We start from the raw sequence: 27,961 nt of genomic DNA, 5'->3' as shown, positions 1-27,961 counted from the left end.
TAAAACACGCATTGCAACGAATTTGTCCATAATTATGATTTTATCACGTTTATTGGAGTTAGCATAGCACATGTATCAGTCGAACACGTGCTTACTCGGTGTTTATGTAAACCGTCAATTTCATTGGATGTTATATTCATGAAATACCTGTTCTACAGGTATTCGATTGAATCATTTGACCGAGTTTTCCTTTCTAAAGAAATGGGCGTGTCTAAAGATAGCTCAAAACGTTCCATCCAAACAGAAAATTTTACCACTTCAATGCGCTTCATTGTAGTCAGCGCTAAGGGCAATATTACAAAATATCAAGGTAACGTAATAATACTATTATTTATTACCAAACTTTGGTGTATTAACATGGCTTTAATATTCTCTGTAGCTCATCTGTTTGTGTTGTTATGGGTCAGAATAACCCTAAATGCCAGCAAAGATCAATCACACAATTTAAACTTAACAATAATTTATTAACATTAATATATACAAATCATAAAGTACAAACTTAGCAAGAATCTAAAAATACATACATCAGAGTGTCCGTTGCTGCACACAATGTCCAGTGTGATTATATCCCAGTCTCTTTATACACCTGTACATCAATGTTACTTATACGACAAATTATTGTTTATGCATCGAATTGACAGGGTATTTATACAGTACTATAAATCTAGAAAATTCTAGAAGTTGTAAGTACATGATATTACTGGAAAGTCTGGACATACACAAAGTTCAAGAATGTTCTAGAAAAAATGACCGAACATGTTGACCACTCTGAAATGTTCAAGAAACTTAATTTACTAATAATATACATGATGAAACAATATAAATACAACACACCTCACAACACCTCCCCCCTTAAAAGGTTTGAATGTCAATGAAAACTTATATTGTTAAAATAAAATATATGTACATTAATACAAAATCTAGCATGTTTACGATATTCTTGACAAGGTGTCAGCGATAACATTGTCTTTGCCTTTGATATGCTTAATTGTTATGTTGTATTCTTGTAACAACAAACTCCATCTAGTCAGTCTTTGATTTTTGTTTGACAATTTATGCAAAAATGTCAGGGGGTTGTGATCAGTATATACAAGAATTGGATGCAATGTAACATTCAGATAAACATCAAAATGCTGTAAGGCTAACAACAAAGCAAGGCATTCCTTTTCAATGGTGGAATACTTTTGTTGACATTTTGTAAGTTTCTTTGAAAAATAAGAAACAACTCTATCTACCTTATCACTATGTTCTTGAAACAAAGCTGCCCCGATTCCAACATCACTAGCATCAACAGTTAACTTACTGTATAGCAGGTTAAAATCGCGGTCGGAAAAGGTCGCGATTTGTTCAATTTTCAGCAAATCGCGGTCGTTTGAATTCGCGGAAAAGAAAAAGCCATAAATTTCTTCAACAGTACTTGCAAGCATTTTTCTGTATGTATATATTGTGTGAAATGTTATTTCCCGTCTCTATAGAATATTACGAAAATCTGTAATGCATATGAGCTGTATATCATGCATATCGGACAGAAAAGTAAAGTCTATATTGTGTCGATTTTGATCCCGATTGAATAATAACAAAACACCGGACTGATCCCGATTTGAAGTTAAAATAATGCTACGCATTTAATTTTGTTTATTTTCGGGTCCAAATCAGAAAAAAATATACCGTAGTAAAAATGTTGAATTTTTAATCATATAATTGAAATTAATTAATTGTCGTTACCCTGTTTACTAAGTAAATGCCTCGATTAAAGGTAATGACTGAGTGATACGCACGGGTGAAATTAAACAAACATGTTTTATTAAATACATGTAATTACATCGCACTTCTACTAGATGGCAAAATTAATTGTAAACTATAGAAATGAATCAAACAATTAATAAGCTTTTAAAACAGCAACAACTACGTGTTTGTAATTGATCCAGACACTCGCATAATTATAAAGACAGTCTACAGACTACATCTAATCACAAAAAATAATAAAATTTCAATTTATCTGTATAAAACTTTTTAAGAATTATTCACTGTATGTTGAATTCGCGGAATTTCTTTTTCCGCGAATATAGCGAAAATTAACTCCGCGAGTTAATTTCCTGCTGTACAGTAAATTGCTTAGAAAAATCTGGAGTCGACAGAACTGGATTGCTCATAAGGACAGATTTGATTTTATGAAAGGATTTTTCACAGTCTTTTGTCCATTCAAAGTTAACCCTCTTTTGTAAAAGATTTGTAAGTGGACTAACTACTGAGGAAGAATTTGGACAAAATTTTCTGTAAAATCCAGCCATGCCCAAAAACCTCATTAACTCTTTCTTGTTTGTAGGAATCGGGAACTTTGCAATAGCTTCCACTTTAGCCGTAATGGGTGTAACATAACCTTGGCCTACTTTATGGCCTAAATACTCTACATAAGCATGACAAAATTCGCTCTTCTCAAGGTTCACAGTTAAGTTTGCTTTAGCTAAAATGTCAAATAAAGCACGCATGATTCGGAAATGTTCGTCCCATGTGTCGCTGTATATGACGACATCATCAATGTAAGCCTCGCATCCCTCGAGGTCTTGGAGAAGGGAGTGAATCATCCTTTGAAATGTAGCCGGTGCGTTTTTCATGCCAAAAGGCATTACTTTATACTGGTAAAGTCCATCTGGTGTAGCAAAAGCAGATATTTCTTTTGCTCTTTCTGTTAACGGCACTTGCCAGTAGCCTTTCGACAGGTCAAATTTACTGACAAATTTCGCGTTTCCAATGTTGTCAATACAGTCATCGATTCTAGCTATTGGATATGAATCAGTTTTGGTAACAGAATTCACCTTTCTAAAGTCTGTACATAATCGGTAGGTACCGTCCTGTTTTGATACAAGAATACATGGTGAGCTCCAGTTACTTTTACTAGGTTCGACAATGTCATTGTCCAACATGTACTGCACTTCCCTTCTTAGGTAATGCAATTTTATTGGATTACGACGGTACGGATGTTGTTTGATAGGCAGAGCATCACCCACTATAACAACATGACAAGCTGCATTAGTTTTCTTTGGAACATCCGAAAAGATTTGATGATACTCACTCGTCAAGTTTTTAACTTGTTCTTTTTGGTGAATGTTAAAATGTCCAAGTTTAGCATCCAAATTAGCCAAAACTTCTGAGTTTTTCAAACGAACACTCTGATTACAATCTTTCTCATTCATTTCTACACTCGTATCACTTTCAATACAATTTTGAACAGTCTTAACATCGGCTAAAGTGGAAACTGGTTTTACAGAATTTCGGTCACACCTTTCAAAATACTCTTTCAACATGTTTATGTGACAAACCCGTTTCTCTTTACGTCGACCTGGTGTCTTAACTACATAGTTTACATCACTAATCTTGCTTTCAATTTCATAAGGGCCGTAATATCTGGCCTGTAAAGGATGACCAGGAATAGGTAAAAATACAAGAACCTTATCACCTGGCTTAAACACCCGATTTCTGGCATCTTTGTCATACCACATTTTCATTTTCATCTGAGAACTCTTCAAATTTTCTTGTGCTAATTTACAAGTATTGTAAAGTTTTTCTTTGAAATCAGACACATAATCTAAAAGATTAAGATCACTAGTCTCAGTCAGCCACTTTTCCTTCAACAATTTCAAAGGACCTCTCATCGTATGACCAAACACCAATGCAAAAGGACTGAACCCAAGAGACTCCTGGACTGCTTCTCGTGCAGCAAATAGCACAAGATGAACCCCTTCGTCCCAGTCTTTTTCATACTGGTAACAATAGGTCTTCAGCATCGTTTTTAAGGTCTGGTGAAAACGTTCTAGCGCCCCCTGGGACTCAGGATGATAAGCAGTTGATCTATATTGCCTTATACCCAACTCATGCATTACTTGCTGGAACAACCCCGACATAAAATTTGAGCCTTGATCCGACTGAATTGCCTTGGGTGCTCCTACAAAACTGAAAAACTTGGTTAGGGCCTTAACTATGCTCTTTGCCTTTATATTCCTAAGAGGTATGGCTTCAGGAAATCGAGTGGGTGTACACATAATGGTAAGTAAATACTGGTTCCCAGATCTAGTCCTAGGCAAAGGTCCTACACAATCCACCAACACTCGACTAAACGGTTCTTCAAAAGCTGGAATTGGTTGGAGAGGGGCGGATGGTATCTTCTGATTCGGTTTACCTACCATCTGACAAACATGACATGACTTGCAAAACTTTGAAACATCCTTTCTTAGCTTAGGCCAATAAAAATGACTCAAAATCCTATTATAAGTCTTATTGACACCTAAATGACCTGCCATAGGTGTATCATGAGCTAAACTCACTACATCTTAACGATAAGCAGCTGGTACCACTATTTGGTGAACAACACGCCACCCTTCGTCTGGGGAAACGTCAGGTGGTCGCCATTTTCGCATAAGGATGCCATCTTTCATATAGAAACATTCGCCAACTTTAGTGGTCTCTTCTGGTGGAAGTGCCCTCTTACTAAGTTGAATGATATCTGGGTCTTTATGTTGTGCTGAAAGTAACTGCTCTCGGCTTATGATATCCTTGCCTTGGCTTTCTGGTAAATTTAACTCATCTTCATCACCACTAAATTTTGATAAAGGTTCATTTGTCACCGACTTCTTGATATTGTGTGGTTCCATGCTTGTTTGAGTGCCGTCAAGGTCAGATAAGAAAGTGTCATTCAAATCAATATCAGTAGAAGAATTTGCACTGTCAAAGGCTTGAGTATGGTCTGCCTCCATTTCTCGTCTTTTGGCCATTGCTCTGGTAACAGCACAGGCTGGATATATGTCATCATCTTCATCATTACACATGACATCTGAAGTGATTTTCTCACAAACTATAGGATCTGGTACAACTTTTCCACCAGCTAAATCGTTGCCAAGCAGCAAGGAAATGCCTGGAACGGTAAGAGTAGGTCGAACTCCTACAGTAAGAGGTCCAGTAACTAAATCTGACTTCAAACAAATTCTATGCAGGGGAACATCAATGACGCCTAGCTCCACACCCTGTAATAAAACTGACCCACCAGCAGAAGTCTGCTCAGACAAAGGAAGCACGCCCTCTAACAATAACGTCTGTGCAGCACCAGTATCTCTCAAAATCTGGACAGGTTTAATTTCGCTAGAATCACCGAATGAAACAAATCCCTGAGACATAAAGGGCTTATAATCCTCCATAGAATCAATAGAACTGGACTGTGAACCCTGGACATCAGGAGTGTCAGAACAAATCGAAACTAATGCTTCTCTATTACCTCTAACTGCCGCACAAGCGTGTTGTTGAGTTTTATCAAAATCATTTTTTCTCTTAAGTTTAAAGCATTCACTGATCAGATGACCTTTTTTCTTACAATAACTACACGTAGGAAGCGACCCTATTCCAGATGATCCTCCAAAACGTCCTGAACCGGACTTAAAACCACCTTGGGATGGAGACTGTGAAATTGTGGAAGACTGAGACCCTGAACCATTCTTTTTATATGTGTCTGAATTTGTAGAATTATTGCTAGACTGAGATCTTGAAACAAAATTCTTTTTATGAGACAGAGCATAAGTATCAGATATGACTGCTGCCTCTTCAAGAGTTTTCACATTCTTATCTTCTAGATGTGTTTTCAAATCTTGAGGAACACATTCCTTAAACTCTTCTACCAGGATGACTTGGCGCAAATTAGCAAAAGTTTTATCAAGTTTCTTAGATCTAAACCAGTGATCGAATAAATCTTCTTTCTCTCCTGAAAATTCAACAAATGTTTGATTATCAAACTTTCTATACTCTCTGAACTTTTGTCTATACGCTTCAGGTACTAATTCATATGCTTTTAATATTGCTGCTTTGACCTTCTCATAGTCTGAACTCTCAACTACCCCTAATGCAGAGTATACCTTAGCCGCTTTTCCAACCAGTACACTTTGTAACATCGTTGACCAAACATTCCGTGGCCATTTAAGATTCTCTGCGACCTCTTCGAATTGGGGGAAATATTTGTCTACAGATTTTTCTTGAAATTTTGGAACTAATCTGATATTTTTTGCTGCGTCAAATTCAGTTTTGACAATTGACGGTTCTGGTTGGTGCTGTAATTTTAATTTCTCTAATTCAAAGTTCATTTCACGCTCTCTTTCTCGCTCTTGTCTTTCTAATTTGTCAAATTCAAATTTTCGTTCACGCTCTCGTTCTTCTCTTTCTCTTTCTCGCTCTTCTCTTTCCCTTTCTCGATCTTCTCTTTCTAATTTTTCTCTTTCAAATCGCATTTTCTCTAACTCTACTTGAAACTGATATTCTGCCATTTTATAAGAGCCTAACTCTGATATAACTGTATATTCTGGAAGTTCGTATTTTTCAAAGATGTTTTCTTCTACTAATTTGTTTGCAACCTTTTTTCTAATATCTTGCTTTTTCTGAGAGGATTTAACATCTAACCCAAGATGCAAACCTAATGCGATCAAGTCATCCTTTTTTAACGTATCAAAAACCTGAACACTTGGTGAATTAAGAAAGTCTGTGACCGAAAACACCATGTTGATTTCTGCTGGCTTATAATTTAATTTAACGATTCAATTAACAAAATTCTGACAATAAACTGCAAAAGTGCAAGAAATTCTTGATCCCGGACGAGCCCCCAATTCTGTTATGGGTCAGAATAACCCTAAATGCCAGCAAAGATCAATCACACAATTTAAACTTAACAATAATTTATTAACATTAATATATACAAATCATAAAGTACAAACTTAGCAAGAATCTAAAAATACATACATCAGAGTGTCCGTTGCTGCACACAATGTCCAGTGTAATTATATCCCAGTCTCTTTATACACCTGTACATCAGTGTTACTTATACGACAAATTATTGTTTATGCATCGAATTGACAGGGTATTTATACAGTACTATAAATCTAGAAAATTCTAGAAGTTGTAAGTACATGATATTACTGGAAAGTCTGGAGATACACAAAGTTCAAGAATGTTCTAGAAAAAATGACCCAACATGTTGACCACTCTGGAATGTTCAAGAAACTTAATTTACTAATAATATACATGATGAAACAATATAACTACAACACACCTCACAACAGTGTCCGTTTACGTGACGTCGCTGACGTTTGTCCATAAATGTATGGCTTAATACTGTAACCTAGGTCGCGCTTTACCTCAGTATTACATCTCATCTGGCCATATTTTTTTTTGAAGACCGGACTGAATGGTGCCGTTGGTCATTTAGATATATGTAGTATCTCTCCACATTTCCTAGAGAAGATGTATGTACTCTGAGACATGTATGAAAATTCACCTGCAAAGATATGTCTTTTTTGGGTGTTTTAGCTAGTTTATGACTTATCTAAGGTATTCAATTAAATAAAATATTAGTTTGACAGAAAATTTTTAAAGTACGAACCTACCTTAACTTGGCACTCGGGCCTTTGAGCAGTGAGGGATCTTTATCATGCCAACTCCTGTTGAAACATGGGACCTCGGTTTTTAAGGTCTCATCGAAGGACCAGCAACTTTCACTTCAAGTACCAAGTGCATGGCGAGGGAACAGTTGCTACCCATTTTTAATCGGCTTAGGTCAGTGGCGGTCGAGATTCGAACTCATGACCTCCCGATCAAGGAGCGAGCACTCTTTCGACTGAGCTACCGTGAACTGTTATTAGGAGCAAACACTGTTAGCCAACTCTCTTAGGATAGTTGGCTAAATCCATACATCTGGATCTGCTGTCTCGTAATAATGGATTATGATTTTTATAAGTCGAAAAATCTATTACAGTAGAAGTGTATAAATGTAAATAGCTTTGGTGCAACTAAGTATTTTCCCGAAGCGATTGCGTTCATCATCGCTTATGGGTTTTCCCTAAGAATACGAAGTGGAACTTTTTACTATGGTATTTAGCACATCAATCTGGTCGGTAGGATCTTACCTTATACAAAGGAATTCCTTTACACAGTTGCCCGCTTGGCGCAGTGGTTAGAGCGTCTGTTCTAGAGTCGCGAAGTAAGGAGTTGATCCTTACGTCGCGGGTTCGAATCCCACTGTGGGACGTGGAGACCGGTCCTTCGGATGAGACTGTATAAACCGAGGCGAATCGCAGAAGGTGCTGGCACGAAAAAGATCCCTCCCTGCTCAATGGCCCTGAGTGCCGAGTATAGGACAAAAATTTGCAGCTCTCCATCGGCAAGTGGTGGCGTCTCCATCTGAGTGAAAAAAATCTTTAAAGGGACTTTAAACAATATACAATCAATCAATCTTTTTACACAAGGATGCTAGTTGCAATTTAGTCTGAAAACCACTCAATATGTGAACAATTCACAGACTGATGGCGGACAAAATGGGATCAGAAAAAAATCACTTGAGTTTTCGACTCAAATGAGCTAAAAAAGGCGGGTGCTTTTTTACGTCCCAGTGAACTACTCTGACGGTAAAAAGATATTAAGTAAAAAAAATAATAGTAACTGCACTTGTCACCCGTTTTGGATCGCTTATGTTGACCCAATATTATTTTTTGTTAATTATTTCATCTGAGCGGAAGGTTCAAGTGGGTATTTCTGATTGAAATGTGTCGTCAGTAAACTCATTTTTGACTTTTGATCATTCGCAACCGTACTTGCCACAAAGCATGTAAGGATGGAGGGAATATATAAATGAAGGACTCTGCTGCCTACTAGTATCCTGGGAAAAGATAAAGCATATGTGAAACCTTTATAACAAAGTGTAAATTCAGTGTACCTAAAATTATGCCCCCCCCCCGGGACTAGGACTGAGTCATGGGAATATGTTGCAAGAATCTTTAAAATGTCTTTTAAAGATTAGAAAACCCATTATTAAGGTCTTCCGTTTCAGACGGAAGACCTTATAGTGATTCTACTGTTTTTTCTTATTATTATTATTTTTTTTCCCAAATCTTGTCGGCAGGATTTCTCAGAGATGGCTGGACAGATTTTCCTGAAATTTTCAGGGATGATAGAGAATAAAAATACCCCGAGACGTTTTTTTCATTTTTTCAAAATTCACTTCCGGTCGTCAGATTTGTCCGATTTCCGCTTTTTTGAAAAATATCTAATCCGAGTGAGATTTCAGAAACGGCAAGAGATTAAGGCACCAAACTTACAGGGTTGATAGATCTTAATAAGTAGGCAAATCCATTTGGTTAAGATCGTCCGCCGTCACTTCCGGTCGTCACAGGAAGTGATCAAAGAAATCAAAAATTTCACCTTTTCTTTTATGAAATTTTTTTTACATCAGATAACAACATCTTATTTGTAATTTCGAAATATATCAGTCTCACCGGAAGTAAAAACGACAACTTCCGGTTATGATAGAAAAACTGCATATTTTCAGTATTTTTTCTTTCCCTTAAATATTTTTTATAGATAAAGTATTTATAATGATTTTAAGATATGTTATTTAGACTGCAACTGTCTACAGTAACGTCAAATATCTTTGTGAAATTCACTTCCGGTCGCGTGATTTCCTGTCCTCAAAATGAGAAGTTATCATAGCTAGATCTCGTAAACAGTAAGAGATTAAGACACCAAACTTAATCAAGTGGTAAATCGTGATAAGTAGGCTAAATCAGTTAGGAAAAGATCGTCTGCCGTCACTTCCGGTCGTTACCGGAAGTCATAAAAAAATCTAAAATTTCAACTTTTCTTTTACGAATTTTTTTTTTACATCAGATTATAGAATCTTATTTTGTAGCTTTAAAATATATCAGTCCCACCGGAAACAAAAACGACAACTTCCGGTTATAAGAGAAAAACCACATTATTTGATTATTTTTTCTCCCATATATTTACTTTTTGTAGATAAAGAATTTGTTAATGATTTTTGGTTATGTTACTTAGACTGCATATGTCTACAGATATTTCAAATATCTTTTTTAAATTCACTTCCGGTCGCGTGATTTTCTGTCCTCAAAATGAGACGTTATCATAGCTAGATCCTGAAAGCGGTAAAAGATTAAGACACCAAACTTATAGGAATTGTAGAGGTTGATAAGAAAGCAAATCCTTTTGGGTTAACATCGTCCGTGCGGCTGTCAGTTCCTGTTGTCACAGGAAGTCATCAAATAAAATAACAAAAAAAATCATTATTTCTTTATGGAATCTTTCTTATTAATACATTATAGCATCTTATTTGTAATTTTGAAATAAAACAGTCCCACTGGAAACAAAATCAACAACTTCCGGTCATGAGAGAGAACTGCATAAATTGAGTATATTACTAAACCATAAATATCTTTTATAAAAAGAGTATTTGAAATGGTCTTAGGACATGTCTTTCAGACTGAAATGTCTAATAACCTCAAATATCTTTTGAAAAAATTACTTCCGGTCACGTGATTTCTTGCCCCTGAAAATGATATGTTAATATGACGAGACCTCTTAAATAAAACAGTACTAGATCAAGACACAAAACTTATATGAATAATTAATCATTAAGATCGGACAACAGATATAGCCTTAAACCCGTCTGCCGTCACTTCCAGTTATCACAGGAAATGATATAAAAATTGAAAATGATTTTTTGTAAATGTTATTAAGACTTTATTTTTCTAAAGTAACATGGGAATCTTCCTTCTTTTTAAACATAGATAAAAATTCACACATACAGATAAATAGAGGAGAACGGAAGACCTTCTTTGTTGCTGTAGCAACAAGAGTTTCTAGTTTTTCAAATCTATTCACAAAAAGGTCCACTCGTCTTTTCCATCATATTTCAAGCTGAAGTCTAAGCGTTGTATTTTATTTCAAATCCATAACGAATATGGCTTCCAAATTTTTAAATTAAAAAAAAAACACTTTATAGAGCCTAGATTTCAAGCACCTGAAATTAATCTCCTAGAGTGTTCGTGGTCTTGTTAACACTTTAACTATAGTCCCGTAAGACCCTTATTTACTGGTGACGTAAATAAGGTTCAAAACGAGGAAATTATCACAACAATATTAATTTTAAATCAATATTGCATGTAGCAATAACACGATTCCAAAAATAAAAGAAAAAGTCAGGAAAATTCTATCTATATATAGACTCATATGTAGCGTCTTCCTATCTAGACAAAACATCTGTTGTTTTTGTCTACAGTGGAATCCACTGAAATGAAAATAACTCGCGTAAGATATACCTTGTCATCATCGAAGGCTAAGCACAATCTTTTCTCAACGACAAAAGTACTTCCATACAAGAATTCAACATAAATGCAACATCTCGTACAGTGCATATTGAAAACATCATGGATAGGAAAAAGAAGCATAATAAAGCCTGAATATAATTAAGCAGCTTTTTATGATTGGTTGAATTCTTTTTAACAGTATATACTTAAAAATCATGAACCAATTACCTTTAAAAGTTAGACTGACAATTTAACGTTGATGAATAATGCACATATTGATTAAACTTCCCAATTAAATCTTTATATTTAATTGTTTTGCTCTAAATGAACAGCTAGTTCCCTATTTTCAAAGATATTCCAATAATTCAGGATGATCAGTAGTTCTGACTCAAATTTAAGAGAATACGTTTTTTTTTATTTAAACAAGAAATATATTGAAAAAGTGGGAATATTAAAAAATGGCTTGGTAAAATAAGAAAAAAAAATAATATTAGGAATAGTTATGAAAACCACTGAAACATTAAATCTACGAAGATTTATTAGATACTTCTTTTCCTCATGAAACTCGAAACTCAATTCTACTCAAGATAAAAAAAATCATATCGAGAAAACGCATGGTAATAAGTAATATTCTACCTTAAGCAGAAATACGGCAAATCACGCATTACATCAGAAAGTCGCAATGCCCAAAAGTATGGTATCTAAAGTAGCATTTCAAACATTTTTTTCGATGATATTTTTAGCAGTGTAAAATTACTTTAAATTCAGTAGAAATTTCGTTGAAAAATAATTATGTGCATTTGGATAGAAAACAAGATGTGTTTGTGAAACACTATGCGCCCGGCAGCAACAAAGTTTGAAAAAAAAAAAGCTATTTTAGCATATAGGTCACAATCAAGGTCACAAGGTCATTGATCTTGGTGTCATTTGAAAGAACATGATTATTGGAGTATGCATACCAAATATCAAGTCTCTATCTTTTATGGGTCAAAAGTTAGGGAAAAGGTAAGAAAAAGCTAATTTTAGCATATAGGTCACAGTCAAGGTCACAAGGTCATTGACCTGTGTGTCATTTGTTAGAGCTTAATTAGTGGAGTATGCATACCAAATATGAAGTCTCTATCTTTCAAGGTTCAAAAGTTATGGCGAAGGTTAAAGTTTGCAGACAAAGACTATTTTTAGCATGTAGGTCACAATCAAGGTCACAAGGTCAATAACATGTGTGTCATTTGAAAGAGTTCAATTAGTGAAGTATGCATACCAAATATTAAGTCTCCATCTTTCATGGTTGAAAAGTTATGACGAAGGTTAAAGTTTGCAGACAAACAAACAGACAGACAGGACAGGACAAAAACAATATACGCCTCGGATCTACCGATCCGGGCGCATAAAAATTAATTATTGTAAAATCAATGAAAATAAGTTGGAGTGGAGACAATAAAAAAACTGCTTGAAGGCAGAACCAATTAAATTTTTGACAATTAGCCTCACAAACACGTGCACCCACACACCCTTACACAGACACAAAAGAAAGTTCTCCTCATTTATTTACAGATATTTACAAACAGAGAATTACAAAATTATTCTCTTAAATGCATTAATCATAAGTATATGTAAATAAACATGACCCTGGGTTCGTTTTTTCAATGTTGTACTGAACTTCCTTTGCACACATTCTATTCAAAGATGTAAAATGAGAAACGCAAGGGTACACCCTAGAAATAATAAATTGCAAAGACATTTTTAAACCTGTTTGCAAATTTCGTTTTCAAATATCAACCTTATATTTTTTGTAGTACTGTATTTTTACTCTTTGTTTTTATCAATAATATCACACGGCAGGAGTGATCAGTCGGCAGGGTATGCTCAGTCATCCAAGGCAACTGGTCCAACCTCTGATGTTTTGGAGGTCCTTGATAGCTCTGCCCCCATTTTGTATTGTTTTATGGACTTTTGAACTTGCATATGGTTCGTTATATCCATATAAAGTTCATCAATGGATTTTAAACACGTCATAGTCATACATTAAGTCTTAAAATTTATTTTAGATCTTGAACATGAAAACAGATCCTCTGATGAAGCCTATTAATCCAAGGTCACGTGTCGCAGAAAAGGAACTCTCATTGCTTAATGGCATTAAGTATCGAATACGTGCATTCAGCTAGCAATCTATGGAGTTCAAACATGATAAAATTCTTAAAGGTACATGAAAAACCAATCAAGGGATTCAAAAGAAAGACATTTGTGGATTAAGGAAAGAATATCCTAGATTACCATAGAATTAACTTTAATTATGATTTTACTGAATTAAATTTTTTTGAAAAATTTTGATGAATCCATCCATGCAAGCCACCCATAAATAGTCGTCAGAATCAAAGACGGAGGCAAACACTGACTCATTCATAAGGTCTTGACAGGAAAATAAATCTTTGATATTGCCACTTGGTTCCAATACACAGACATTTGGTGTACCTTTCGAAAAAATGTAAATGTTTCCTTTCTGATCACAACAAACGGAATGGCGGTTTCGAATGGGAAAGTCTTTGGATGATTTGAAGGTAAAGCGGATTCTCCCAGCTGAGTCCAAAACCGTGATTGAACGATGAGCAAAATCAGACACTATGCAGTCATCGTTAACATTCACACAAACTCGGAAAGGATAACCAAACATATTTTCAGCTACATCTGTATCCCGTGGTTTACTTGACTTTGGTCCACGGATAGGATATTTTCTGAGTGGATTGCATGCCTTCACTGTAAGATCGTTAGCTATCTTGTTGTTGTTTCTACATACTAGTATAGAGTCCTCTAGTCGCATGTAGGCGATGCCTCGTGGGTATTGTGTCATATCCAGAAAAGTTCTCATCTTCAAAGAAAGAAAAATATCTATTATTGATTGTTTAATTTTAAACAGCCTTCGACTCTCTGAAAATAAAAAAATATGGAGGCTTACTTACATGTCGATGACGGTCAACCATGCGAACTTGTTTCAAATCTGGACACGACATAAACACATTGCCATCTTTGTCAGTAGCTAGGGAGTCCACTGGACAGCCAACATTAACGAAGTCCATTAAGTCTCCATTCCTGTCGTACAGGAGTATGCTCTCTGATGCATCCGTCGCTACCCAGCATTGTCCAGAATCATACGGTATTATCGAGGACACGTTTGAACAACCTGCAGGAACACAAAATGTAGACTCTAATTCCAAGAGATTGCTACAACTTTGTCCAGTTTTTGAACAAGCTGCCGATCGAATTTCTCTGTATTTGGAGCAAATTTTATCTTTAACAGTCCATATATTATGATGAGATCTTTTGTCACCAATCTTTTTTGTATGAGATAAAGTTGAATCTCTCATATTTTGTGCTGTTGTGTTGTCGAGTTCTGAATCACTGGATGAAAGATAAATACGATTTGGAAATACCGACAGCAGCCTCTCTCTTAAAGTCTTTTTTCGTGTTTTGCTTTTACAAAGAAAGCCACTCGATATAACCTCATAGTCTGAACAACCTAAACCTTCATTGGCTAAAAGATTATCAAACTTCTCCTGTAGGAGGGAATCTCTTTCCCATGTTCCGATAAAACCTGGACAGCTTCCTCTTCTACTTTTATTTTGATCACATTCCGATTGTCGATCTCCTGGGACATCTAATGTACGTCTTTTCTTGTTTGGGAGAGGTGGTGGCGGGGTATCATATAAGTTTTGATCCAAGAAGTCATTTTCCGTTTTTTCTATCTTTATCGTTGGTATTTCGGGTACCTCCAGTTCAGTGCTAAATACAGTTTTTGTTGGAGAATTTTGATCTTCCTTCTGCTCTGAATATTTTGATAGGTGGAAATCCTGAAGGTCTCGCAGATTAACATTTCTTCGAGGAGATGTCGGTGTCAATCGTTTGGTTACTGGCTCCGTTTCCAAACTGTCTTCCTCGTCATCTGATAAAAAAATACTGTTTTGAGAAAAATATTTGTTTATATTCACATCGTTGACTTGAGTTAACTCTATATTTCCTCGTGGAATATACACGTCCTTTTCTTCTGTGCTTGATAAAGATGCAGAACCTCTGTCATCCGGTAAATCAGAAAGATCACTGTCATCGTTAAAGATACTGTCAGGTGGAAAATACTGATTAATTTCACGTTCCATTTAGTCAAAATATCAAAACATTAGTTATTAGTTATAATTAGTTATTAGTTATAATATCCATCCCTCCATAACAGCTCTTTATGATTGTGTCGCATTACATCAACAATTCATATCATATTTCCTTGTCGTGCTTTATAAGGAAGATGTGTTTTAGTGACATCTATTGAAAGTTTATTGCCCAAAATGCATCAGCAATAATTTTATCCTAAAAGTAAAACAGAAACACGCTTAATTCTTCTAGAATGATCGATACATCTATTTAATCTCTTCCTCCAAATCGTTTATGTTTTATTTTAAGACTTGTGAACGCAGAAATGGTTTGTATTTTCCACTTTCGATTAGTCAGAATATTTGTTTATTTGTTTCGTTGCTTAACGTTGTCTACACCTTAATGTGAATTGATGAGAAAACAAATAATTTTGTTGACTTCAGTACTCGCACTCTTTTAGCTTTTTTTGTCTCCAAGTTGACTTGAGTTAACTCTATATTTCCTCGTGGTAATTCTCAAAATTTAAAGGTCGTATAGAAGACTTGTATCAATGATTAGAATTGAAATAAGTGAAAAGCAATTGCGTACCAATACCATACGGCCGCTGCTGAAAAAAGAGTAAACGAAATCTCGAGGTCTGAATGCACATTCATTCAAGGTAAAAATGGGACCATGGACATGCTATCTGTTTGACTGACATTACTTCAGAATAGTTTCATACGAGAAGAGATTTGTACTATGTTCCAATAAACTTCTAAGACTGTTCAGTTTTTAACTTTCTTCCTGTTTGGAAAGCTGAATAGGCTGGACGCATGCTAATATTTTCCGGGTTTAAAAGTACATAGTAAGGTCATACCTTACGTCCTGCATCGTTTTATTTTATTTATAAGTAAGATCGTGGACATATCCATATCTAGGAATTATAGCCCAGTATGGCCATTTTTGCTTCTATCATCTGACTTGATCGGACAAACGGACAGGTCCGTAGACAATTCAGTGGGTAAATAATGACCTAACAATTGGTATGAAACACGTCAGTCAGCATTCGTCATTGTGAGAAGTTGTATTCGCTGACAAGGTTATTGTATCGATAGCAGAGCTTGCAAAATGATGGTTTTTATTTGTTTGTTTGTTGTTAAACTCCCTTTTAATAATTTACCAGTCATATGGAGAGGCCACCACTTGCAGTTGCCAGTGGAGAGCTATAATTCCCCCCTATACTCAGCACTAAGGGTCATTGAACAATGAGGGATCTTTTTCGTGCCAGCATTTACTGTGACACGGGGCCTCAGTTTATACGGTCCTATCCGAAAAACTGTTCTCCACGTACCATAGACGTATTCGAACCCGCCACGTAAGGATCAACTCCTAACACAGCGACTCTAGAGTAGTCGCTCAAGATTACGACTGTGCTTCGCGGGCGACTGATGGTTTTAAAACGAGACTCCTGATTTCCCTGTTTAATTAACTTTTGTGCCAATATCTTGTTTCGATTTAGAACTTGTTCGTGCGTAAAGCACGCTTGCGTATCAACAGGGATATATATAAATCCCATATGCATGTGATAAGGATATATTGCTACAAAAAATAAACAATGATGATCGTTAAAAAGTTTTAAGTCGTTACGTTTATGATAAAGTTTTGTTATTGGGTGATTTTAAAATCTTTCTGTAATAAAATATCAAAATATGAAAAGCGATTTCAGCTGGGGGCACAAATTTGCATTTGGGGATACTTTCAACTACCAAAAATTTTTTGACAAGCAAAACCCAACAAAAACAGCAACAAAAAACCCCAAAACAAAACAAAACCCTCGTTTTTATTGAGGGGGTACAAACATTTAGTAGCGATGTTTATTATAAAGCGGCAACATTACTGGTATTGGGGTTCCTGCTGTCATGTATGAAACATATTTCAGACTCCGTGCTATCTTTTATTTCATGTTCGCTGGGAAATATCGAGATGAACTGGAAGAAGTTTATATATCAAAATGATGACCACAGCAAGTGTTTCTTCCTCTCGTGGATTTTTTTTGTACTGAGAAAAAAGAAAGAAAAAAAAGAAATAAAGAAAACGAAAAATGGATATTTATTTATTTTCAATTTTAGTATTTCACCACATTGGCGTCAGAAATTTCTCATTCTCAACATAGTTGTTGTCTTCTGACCAATTGTTTCAATAAATTCCAATGGGCCCCAATTGTGATCTTTTATTAACCAGCCTTTTGCTATATTCCTGTGAAGCAAAAATTATTCAGAAACTACTTCATGAAAAAAGAAAACATTTGCAGTGACATTCAAGTCTGCCTTAGATATATCGACGATGTTTTTTTTTCAATTAACGATACGTACTTTCATTTATACGTCGATTCGATATTCTTCAGTGAAATTGAAATTATTTACATCATAGGGTCTGTCGCATCTGACATTTACTGACGTTTGATAATAAGGGCCATTAACAGCTTCATTGTATAGACAAAGAAATGTTCTTGGATGCTTTACTAACTATAGACAAAAAGGGCCAACTAAATTGTATGACGAGATGATTTCAGCTTTTCCATAGTCATCTTTCCGTATTTTTATAGTAATATACCGTATCATATCACCTTTATATGATGATCTCTTAACTTATTGGATATTCAAGAGCATGCTCCGAGTACGAGCAGTTTTAAAAAAGAAGGCTACTGACGATAAACTTGACGATACAGGGATTTTAACAAACCCTTTAAATATTCTACGGGCGTTTTAATGATTATTAGCAAATACAGATCTTGTCTTTCAATTGGTCGTATTTTGTCTGACTTGTTTCATACCATTTGTTAGGCTTTTTTGACTTTGGAAAGAAATATAGTTTCAGACTGACGTTCAATCTTTTGTCAATTATTTATTCATTAATTCATCCAATATTTTAAAATAGTTCAAAACTCTTAAATCAAGGAGGAAATGTCATGGCGATAAAAATAAATATATCATGTGTGGCACTATTATTAACATTCCACTTTAATCGGGAAATAAATACGCTATAAGTAGAAAAATCCCAGTATGTACAAAAATTATTTTGTACGAGTCTATACCGTAATTAATATGTATATTTTGTTGAAAATTATAAGACGGTCCTAATTGAAATATTGTATTTTTTCTTTTTTGTACACAACTTAGTAATTATATTGTCTAATCAAATCAAGAACTTTGAATTTAAGAGATAATTCCTTTTTAATGAAAAATTAATTGCAAGATATAGACAAATTATAACTGCAAGTTAGATACACGCGAGCAGATTATAAATATATCTTTTCCAAAGGATTTCCCACCCTTACAATTTTCATGGTTCCGAGTAGAAAAACTGCATTCATTTCCTTATAGTATAAATTAACTAATTATTCTTATTTTCTTATATTACTTATATTCTTACTATTATATCTTTAAAGATTTTAAGAATAAACTAATTAAAGTACAAGTCAGCATAAAATCTTAAAATTTTATTAAAAAGTATTTTAAAAAGTACGTTAAAAAACAAAACACAAATACATGTACAAGCACAAAACAAAACAAAAAATAATAAACAAATCGAAAAAAAAAGACTGGCCTTCAAATTTACAATTCTGATGTTGAATGTTGAAATTTACAAAATAAGTGCTAGTTTTCATTTATGTTTGAATTGTGAATATCAGGGAAAATAGTATACATTAGAAATAGTTAAGGAAATGTCTGAATGAAGATACATGGGAAGAAGTAATTGCCCTTAGAAAAAAAAAGAGAGAGAAAATATACAATATACAAATGTACTTACTTCTCAATATTTCTCATTACAACTATTGAACAAAAATCTGTGAGGAATGAATTAAAATGAACATTTTTTTTTGACAAAAACCTATGACATCACTGTATGATAAAAATCACCAGATTTCCTTCAAATTTAACCATATGAAAAATCTTCACTATTGTTTCTTAGATTGTCTTAACCAATAATGCATGTATATTAGTATTCCTACATACGGGTATGTGGTCATTATAATGCATCCGTAGTTCTTGTCCACCCCAAATTGAGAAGAAATCTAACTTTCAACTTGGAAACAGGAATCAATACTAAAGAACGTTGGTGTAAGCTTAAAGGATAATTCCTACTAATGGATCAATTTTTTAAAAAAGAAATCCAATATCACGAATGCCAAATGTTTAAGTCCTCACGAGAAAGGCTTTAATTTCTTTACTAATTTAAATTTTTCTAAAGATTTTAATGAAACCATCCATGCAAGCCACCCACAAGTAATCGTTAGAATCAAAAACAGTAGTAAAGACGGATTCATAAATGAAATCACAGCAGGAAAAAATAGTTTTAATATTACCACCGGGTCCCAGTACACAGACGTTAGGATTACCCTTCAATAAAATGTAAATATTTCCTTTCTGATCACAACAAACAGAATCGCAGTTTCGGATCGGAAAGTCTTTGGATGAGTTGAAGGTAAAGCGAATTCTTCCAGCTGAGTCCAAAACCGTGATCGAGCGATGAGCAAAATCAGACACTATGCAGTCATCGTTAACATTCACACAAACTCGGAAAGGATAACCAAACATATTTTCAGCTACATCTGTATCCCGTGGTTTACTAGACTTTGGTCCACGGATAGGATATTTTCTGAGTGGGTTGCATGCCTTCACTGTAAGATCGTTAGCTATCTTGTTGTCGTTTCTACATACGAGTATAGAGTCCTCCAGTCGCATGTAGGCAATACCTCGGGGGTATTGTGTCATATCCAGAAAAGTTCTCATCTTCAAAGAAAGAAAAATATCTAATTGATTGTTTAATTTCACACAGCATCTCTCTCTCTCTCTCTCACGAAAAATATGCAAGCTTACTTACATGTCGATGACGGTCAACCACGCGAACTTGTTTCAAATCTGGACAAGATATGAAGACATTGCCATCTTTGTCAGTAGCTAGGGAGTCCACTGGACAGCCAACATTAACGAAGTCCATTAAGTCTCCATTCCTGTCGTATAGGAGTATGTTTTTTGATACATCCGTAGCTACCCAGCATTGTCCAGAACCATACGGTATTATCGAGGACACGTTTGAACAGGCTGCAGGAACACAAAATGTAGACTCTAATTCCAAGAGATTTCCATCTCCACTTCGCTTATCTTGAGAACAAACTGGTAACTGAATTTTCGAATCTTTAGCAAATGGATAAATACGATTGTAAAATACAATGTTTTTACTAGAAATTCTTCTAGATTTTACTTTATATTCTGAATACTCTAAACCCTCATTGGCCAGAAGATTTTCGTACTTCTCGTGTTCTATAGAATCTTTTTGCCACATCCAAGTGAAACCTGTGCAACTTTCTCTTCTACTTTTGTACAGACCACTTTCTGTCTGTCTGCGCATCCCGCCGCTATCTCCCGAGACATCCAGCGTACGCCTTTTCTTGTTTTGGAGAGGGGGTGACGAGGTATCAGATAAATAGTTATCGACAAAGTCATTTTTTGAGTTTTCCGTCTTTATTGCTGGCATTTGGTGTACCTCCGCTTCAGTGATAAATACCGTTTTTATATTACAATTGGGATCATCTTTCTTTTGCTTAGAGTATATTGGTGCTTGGAAATTCTGAAGGTTTTGGAACTTTAATCGTGGAATATACACGTCCTTTTCTTCTGTGCTCGATACAGATAAAGAATCCCTGTCATCTGGTGAATCAGAAAGATCACTGTCATCGTTAAAGATACTGTCAGTTGGAAAATACTGATTTATATCCATTTGTCACACCATCACATAGTACATAAATTCATAAGTACATAAATTATAACAGTTCTGAATGACGTACTGGTTATTCATTATCCTCTCATACTTTCTTTATTTTTTTTTTACATCTCTGGAATTATTCATATTTATAGACAAACGGACATATGGACCTCACCAATTTCCAGCGTGGTTTTTCCACGTGGATCAAATATGATCAAAAATTGGAATTCGGAAGCACGCTAAAGCTAGACTCAAACTATTATTATCTAACAAAGCACTAAAATGGAAGCAACTATCAACATTCAGGAAGAGATAAAATAAAGAAAAATAATTCCACGCCACAAGGAAATTTTAATTATACAATTATAGAAAAGTCAAGAACACTCTAAGAGCTATAAAATCATTAAAGTATAGATATTAATAGAAATGTTATATTACCTTTGCATATTGTCTCTTTCATATTAATATTTCAATTTCAGCATGAAATATATGGAGATAACAAACAGGACGGACAAGACCTCTAAGACATCAGAGGTGGGACCAGGTGTGTGCATCCCCTGTCAACCAGTCACACCCGCCGTGTGCTCCTTGTCATGATTTTGAAAAATCCGTCGATAATTCAGTGTAAATAATGCCCTAACAATAAGTTTGAAAAACGTCAGTCAGCATTTAACTTATTGATAGATTGTATTTGCTGACAAGGTCATTGCATCGGTATAAAAACTTACGAAATGCTATGAAGACTTCAAACGAGAATGCTGACATTCTTGTTTCATCATCTTGTTTGTCAATAATTCACATCGTTTTAGATATCGTTCTTACGTAGAACGTAGACTATGCTCTTGTGTATCCATTCATCGAAGACATATAAACCCGTATGCAGGTGATAAAGATTTTATGTTGCTGCATATTAGGAGTTGATGATTGAAAACGTAGTCATCACGTTTATCATAAAGCTTCGATGTTAGATTACATTAACTTTTTTCTAGTAAAAATTTGTCAGACTCTGTGGTATCTTTTATTTCAAGATCTCCGGGATATATCGCATGGCATAAGAATGGAAATAACCATTGTTTTTATCTCCTTTTGACGTAAGAAAACTTGGAAAATTATGCCTTTCAACGAGATTGTGGATATTCTTGTTGCAAAATCTTCTCAATTGTCTCGTTTTAGTTATTTGTATGTAGAGCATGTTCTTGGGTATCAAACTTACCAGGAAACCCTTCATGCAGCTAATACGAATTTTTATTTCAATGTTACTGGGATAGGATTTACATATGATTGTAAGCATCTATTGTTGATCTATAAGTATAAATTAAAAACGCCATGTTTTGCAAATTTTGTTCAAAACAAGGAAAAAAAAGACACACCAACAAGGTCATAATAACGATCATGGATTTTACAAAATGCTGACTTTAACGAGGATGATGAAATCACTGTAAACTCAACGTATCTGTCAGTAGTCTGCATCTGTTAATAAAGAGATCGTACGCAAAGCATGATCTTGAGTTTGGAGTAAATTGAGAGAGGTAAACACCATATGCAGATGATAGTGGAATAATGAATAAAGAAAGATGACGATGGAAAAGCTAAGGTCATCTCTTTTGTCATATTGTTTAATTATTAGTTGGTGCTTATCGTCTATAGTCAGAAAACATCTAAATATGAACCAAATGCGACAGAATCTGTTGATTCTTTTATTGCAGATTTACTGAAATAGGGGCCTATATAAATAAACTCGACATATGAATGGACGTATTTTTTGTAAACTTATACAGATATAACAAGGATCCTTACAGACAAAGACGATATTTTTATGTGCTGGAACCATGCATATTGTTTATGTAGACTTTTTTTTTTAAATTACCTCTTCTTCTTTGATAATGGATGAGTAGAGGATTCGCATATTCCGCTTAATTATCTAATACGTCTGACATAATTTTCTACATAATTCATAATAGAAATGAGTTTCTATCGCCAATTATCAAATATATTTTCCGGAAACGTGAAAGAGGAACATATTTTGTAGTTGAAAATTGATCGAAGATTTTGAATTGTCATGTGGAATTATCGTAGTTCATGGGGACCCTTAACAACGAATTAACATCCCAATGAATATTTCATAAATTTGTTAACAATGATTCATTGAATCTGCAGTACATATGATAACCCACGAAATGACGTCAATTTTTCTGACTCCTCTCCCTTTCAAAAACGATAATATTTACCTGTTCATATTTTATTTTAATACTCTATTTTCACTCCACAGTCAGCTAGCGCAGTGATTATAGCCTTTTGTTCTAGAATAGCAGAGTAAAGGAGTTGGTTCTAACGTCGCGGGTTCGAACCCCACAGCGGGACATTGAGTTCGGTCCTTTGGTTGAGACCTTTAAAACGAGACCACTTGTCTTAATAGATGCCAGGACCAAAACGAAAAAAAATTATAAGCACTGTCCGAAGGCAGTAGGTGCTGGATACAGGTCTCCACTGGCAAGTGGTGCCGTCTCAATATGACTGAAAAATTCAAGTAGGGACAAGCAATAAACAAACAACAAACACTCTGAAATACATCGTCAATCTGTGTCGATAATGAGCAGGTGATGTTTCGTTCAGTCATCATCACTTACAACATCATTCCATGATAACAAACATTGGCTTTTTACAAAAAATGAATGGGGAAATTGAAGAGTTAGATACTTGTATGGCATGCAAATGTTTATTGATATACCGGTATTTGAACGGCACTTTCTCTCCAACAAGACTAAATATTTAAAACCAACTGATAACATATGCAAATTATAATAAATAACTGTTTATCTTTTAAAAAAAAAAATTCTTGGGTGTATTGGGTTCACAGCTTCAATAAATGTTTTAGGGATTCATTTGAGTCTACTTGTTTGCAGTTATGAATGTGTTTATGAAGGTAAAGGATTTGTGATTTCTTTCATTTTAATCAATACCTTCAACATTGTACTTTCAGATGTTTAATCTGTTAAACCAATTCAATAATTAAAGAAATTAGCATACGAACAAATAAATTGTTTTAATAATTAATGGTAGTTGCAAATGACTTAAATTGGTTACTGAAATTGATAAGTTTGCCATGGAAGCGAAATATTGATGTCATATTCCTTACAATGCTATGCATTTTACAACAGGACAAAAATGGCCTTTCATTGCACAAACGGCAATTTTATCAGCAAAAATGGATAAAATTGATTTTTAATGGCGTGGTTTCCTTTTTCATGTCGACACAGGGTACCCGTGAATCGATGTCAAAAGCGAGGTGAGCTGAATAAATAAAACCAGTTAGTGTTGTTTCTGAAGTGATTTAAGTAGTTAAACACAACAGAAATCGAAATTGCCATAGTGTTACAATAGTTACGACCAATCCGGCGGGTATGGATGTACCAGGACGCATTCGGAAGAAAATACTGCTTTAAAGATATGAATAAAACCTGGTGTAATTGTTTAGCTGGATTGTGACTCCTCCTGGTAAGATGTTGGTTTTGTTTTGAAATTGATGCTGTATTTTTCTTTTTAAAATAAAACATTCATTTTCTTGTTATCATTTTCACTTTTTAGATTCATTTAACTCGCAGAATTTAATTTTAAATAAGATATTTTATTTCAACTTAAACAAACATATTTTCATAGTTATTATTAAATAGATTGAAACAAAGCTGTTTCTTTAAAAAATATAAGGAGTGCATTATTGAATGTAAATAAAAATCTTCGTTCGGAGATAAAGATCAATAATGGTGTTCTGAATAGAGTTTGATAGAAATCAATGAATAATTGATGCAGGGTAAGTTGTTCATCTATATACTAGTAGGTGGATTGAACATTTATTAAAACTCCAAAAAAAATTTTTAATGCGGAGGGCGTCGATTTAATATCACTTTAAGACAAAAGATAACACCCCTTTATCCCAAAATTAAATTTTCATTCTTCTTTTATATCGTAACAGGCATTGTAAAAGTAAATCTGTCAGACTTTGTATCACTAAAATTGATTAATCACTATGTCTCCTTTGATTTTTTTTTATCTTCAAAACTAGTCTGTACAAAATGTTTCCCTGTATGTTAGGCTAAATTTGATTGCTAACAGGAATTGTATAGCCGACTTACCTATATTTCTCTGTATGGTCAGATATAATTGTTACCCTGTATGGTTAACCAAACATAATTGTTATCCTGTATGGTATACCAGATATAATTGTTTATGGTATTTCAAATATAATATTTTTTATGATATACATTGCAATATTATTTTGTTACTTCTTACCCTGTATGATATATTAGATTTAACTTTTGCCTTATATGGGACGCCAGGTTTGATGAATTTTAATCATCGTCTACCGTATGTGATTGTTACTATCATATATGTATTTGGTTGATTCCTAGTATGTTATACCATTGAGAAAGATGGCTGAATTCACGAAGGTGTTTACTAGTATATTAGTACTACATGTCTTGCATTTTGGAATAATTCTGGAATTTATTTCAATTTCAGTTTCCTGTCCACATTATGTCCAAAGTTAAAAGCAAGCAGAGAACCCTCGACACGATCCTTAACAACCTTAAATGTTACCTCTGTTTGGAAGATTTCCAGGATCCGCGCCTATTAAATTGCAATCATAGTTTCTGCAAGGAATGTCTAGATGGTTACATCACAACAGTTTGCGAAGATGGAGTTTTGGAATGTCCACTATGTGATTCTGAAATGAAAGTTCCAGAAAAGGGAGCGAGAGCATTGAGAAAAAACTATTTTTTCCAACTTCAACGACAGAACATTGGAGAATATTGCCATGTATGCGGCGAAGAAGAAATGGCGAACAAACATTGTATCGAATGCAATCAGGATTTTTGCGTGACGTGTGTTAAATCTCATTCTGGGATGACTGCGACAAGGGAACATCACATGGTAAAGGTCGGACGAAGTCCTAACAATGGGAAAATCAAGCACAATCTCTTCTGTAAAATTCACCCTGAAGAGAGACTCTTGTATCAATGTTCAGTATGCAAGGAATTGGTATGTCAACATTGCAATGCAACAACTCATAAGCAACACGCATCAAAGTACGTGAAAGATGTTGCAGAGTCGTGCAGGAACATGCTGGGGGATATTGTGAACTCTGATGAGTATGTCAACTACTTGTGTTGGCTGGCCGAGAGAAAAATGGAAATATCACAGGAAATAAATCGTTATAAAAGAACACAACAATCTGCTGAGGATGAAATTCAGAAACACTCGGAGATGCTGCATCACCTTGTCGAAGTCGTAAAAGGCGAACTGTTGGGTAAAGTCAAAGAACAGGTGAAAGAGAAAGTTAAACCAATCAAAGGCATAATCAAAGATTTGGATCGAAAAACAATGTCCTCTGCAGGAATCTTTCAGTTTGCTAAAAATGTCAGTGCACAGGGTGATGATATTGCAGTTGTTGAATACAGTCATAAATTGGTAGGGAAGCTAGAAAAGATGAAATCAGACTATTCGATTCCAACAATCAAAAGAAGCGACCTGTTTTACTTTGATCCTAAGGTTGTCGAAGAAAAAGATGTTAGATTGCTTTTTGGAAATGTGAAACCAGGATTTCCAATTGAAAATGATCCCAGACCAGAATTGTTGCATGATTTTGAAATAGAAAACGAAGGCTCTGTCGTTTCAGCAATACTTCCTCTAAGTGATGGAAGAGTCTGGGTTGTGGAAGGTGCCGAGGGAGCGCTGAAGTTATACGACAATTCAGGAAGAGTCCACAGAACACTTCATCTTGGTCTTCCAGCAGACGATATCACATATGGACCAGATAACACAATCTTGGTGTCATGCAATTCCGGAAAGGTCATAAAGGCTGTTGATAAACAACTCCGACCTTCGACAATGTTGTCTACACCCGCCTGTGCACGTGGAATGGCTCTTGATCAAAAGAGTGGAATTCTTTACATTTGTATGACGGAGAAAAACGCCTTCTTCGACCATGATGTAACTCATCACAATAAGGTAGTAAAGACTTTAACAGGAAAAAACAAACGGTGGGAAATGCCAGACATTTTGGAATTTTCGACACATCCAACTGTTGAATATCCTGCAAGGGTAGTTGTTACCCAGAAGTCGTACATTGCTATTTCGGATTGGAAAAGAGAATGTGTCACAGTACTTAACAAGAATGGACACATTGAGGCAGAATACTATGGAATGAAAAAGAATGCCGAAAACTACTTTAACCCGCGTGGACTTTGTAGCGATGAAGACAATGGGTGTGTATATGTTGCAGACTATAACAACAGCAGGATAATGAGAATTGATGAATCAGGACAAATGTTTGACATTGTGCTTGGTAAAGCAGATAAAATTTTCAAACCATGGTCAGTTGCCGTGGGCCAGGACGGTTCTTTGTGGGTTGGAAGTCAGAAGGGGAAAATAGGGGTGTATTCCCTAAATGGCTAAAGTCTCAATTGTAATCTGATTTTGTAGCGTATGTTACTCTAGAAGTTGGATTTTCGTAGCGACAACCACATCATGGGCTTGAGTTATATGCCAAGAAACACGAAGCAGTATTTCTTTTAATAAGATCGGATATACCTGTTTACCTTTGTAATGCAATGGACATACCGTCTTCTTCTTTTAAATCCAATTATTGATCAAAAATCACTATTAAAAAGTGTTCAACTTTGAATGAAAATAACATTAGCAAAAAATTTAATGTGTTGACTTTGATGAAGAATTCATCACTATTGATATAAAATCAAAGATTACTCGTAAGTTCACTCTACCGTGTATAATAAATTGATGATTTTTTTTTTTGCTTGTATTTTAATGCCATTTCTTTCTTCATCATTTATTTTTCCTTTTTCGGGAAAGCTTTATTTTCTTTAACTTTAAATCCTCTATTGTCTCTCTGTATCATCTTCAACATAAAAAAACCACGTACCTTCATTTCTTAAAACCTT

The 27,961-nt window shown here is 34.9% G+C and overlaps 3 protein-coding genes across 3 annotated transcripts; 1 reads left to right on the top strand and 2 right to left on the bottom strand.

Annotated features, from left to right (window-relative positions):
* Positions 1-12,521: 12,521 nt before the first annotated feature.
* On the bottom strand, positions 12,522-15,462 carry LOC134235641 (uncharacterized). The gene is made up of 2 exons (XM_062717777.1): positions 14,084-15,462; positions 12,522-13,992 (listed from the first exon to the last, which is right to left on the bottom strand). Exons 1-2 carry the CDS (start codon positions 15,272-15,274, stop codon positions 13,426-13,428), a joined length of 1,758 nt encoding a protein of 585 aa, XP_062573761.1. The 5' UTR covers positions 15,275-15,462; the 3' UTR covers positions 12,522-13,425.
* A 3,550-nt stretch (positions 15,463-19,012) lies between these two features.
* On the bottom strand, positions 19,013-21,561 carry LOC134235645 (uncharacterized). The gene is made up of 2 exons (XM_062717783.1): positions 20,127-21,561; positions 19,013-20,035 (listed from the first exon to the last, which is right to left on the bottom strand). Exons 1-2 carry the CDS (start codon positions 21,021-21,023, stop codon positions 19,478-19,480), a joined length of 1,455 nt encoding a protein of 484 aa, XP_062573767.1. The 5' UTR covers positions 21,024-21,561; the 3' UTR covers positions 19,013-19,477.
* Positions 21,562-25,535: 3,974 nt separating this feature from the next.
* On the top strand, positions 25,536-27,697 carry LOC134235652 (E3 ubiquitin-protein ligase TRIM71-like). The gene has a single exon (XM_062717792.1). The coding sequence runs from the start codon at positions 25,539-25,541 to the stop codon at positions 27,456-27,458; it is 1,920 nt and encodes a 639-aa protein (XP_062573776.1). The 5' UTR covers positions 25,536-25,538; the 3' UTR covers positions 27,459-27,697.
* The last annotated feature ends 264 nt before the right edge of the window (positions 27,698-27,961 follow it).

This window comes from Saccostrea cucullata, unplaced genomic scaffold, assembly GCF_032062105.1.
Source record: "Saccostrea cucullata isolate Sc308-1 unplaced genomic scaffold, CSIRO_AGI_Scuc_v1 ctg117, whole genome shotgun sequence".
NCBI lineage: Eukaryota > Metazoa > Mollusca > Bivalvia > Ostreida > Ostreidae > Saccostrea > Saccostrea cuccullata.
The sequence above is the reverse complement of the archived record's forward strand: the minus strand, read 5'-3'. Positions and strand labels throughout refer to the sequence as shown.

Excerpts from the sequence above, each read along its gene's own strand:
- LOC134235641 (XM_062717777.1), bottom strand. The coding sequence starts at position 15,274 with ATGGAACGTGAAATTAATCAGTATTTTCCACCTGACAGTATCTTTAAC. Across the intron at positions 13,993-14,083 it reads TGGTTGACCGTCATCGACAT|ATGAGAACTTTTCTGGATAT; the intron begins GTAAGTAAGCCT and ends CTTTCTTTGAAG.
- LOC134235645 (XM_062717783.1), bottom strand. The coding sequence starts at position 21,023 with ATGGATATAAATCAGTATTTTCCAACTGACAGTATCTTTAACGATGAC. Across the intron at positions 20,036-20,126 it reads TGGTTGACCGTCATCGACAT|ATGAGAACTTTTCTGGATAT; the intron begins GTAAGTAAGCTT and ends CTTTCTTTGAAG.
- LOC134235652 (XM_062717792.1), top strand. The coding sequence starts at position 25,539 with ATGTCCAAAGTTAAAAGCAAGCAGAGAACCCTCGACACGATCCTTAAC.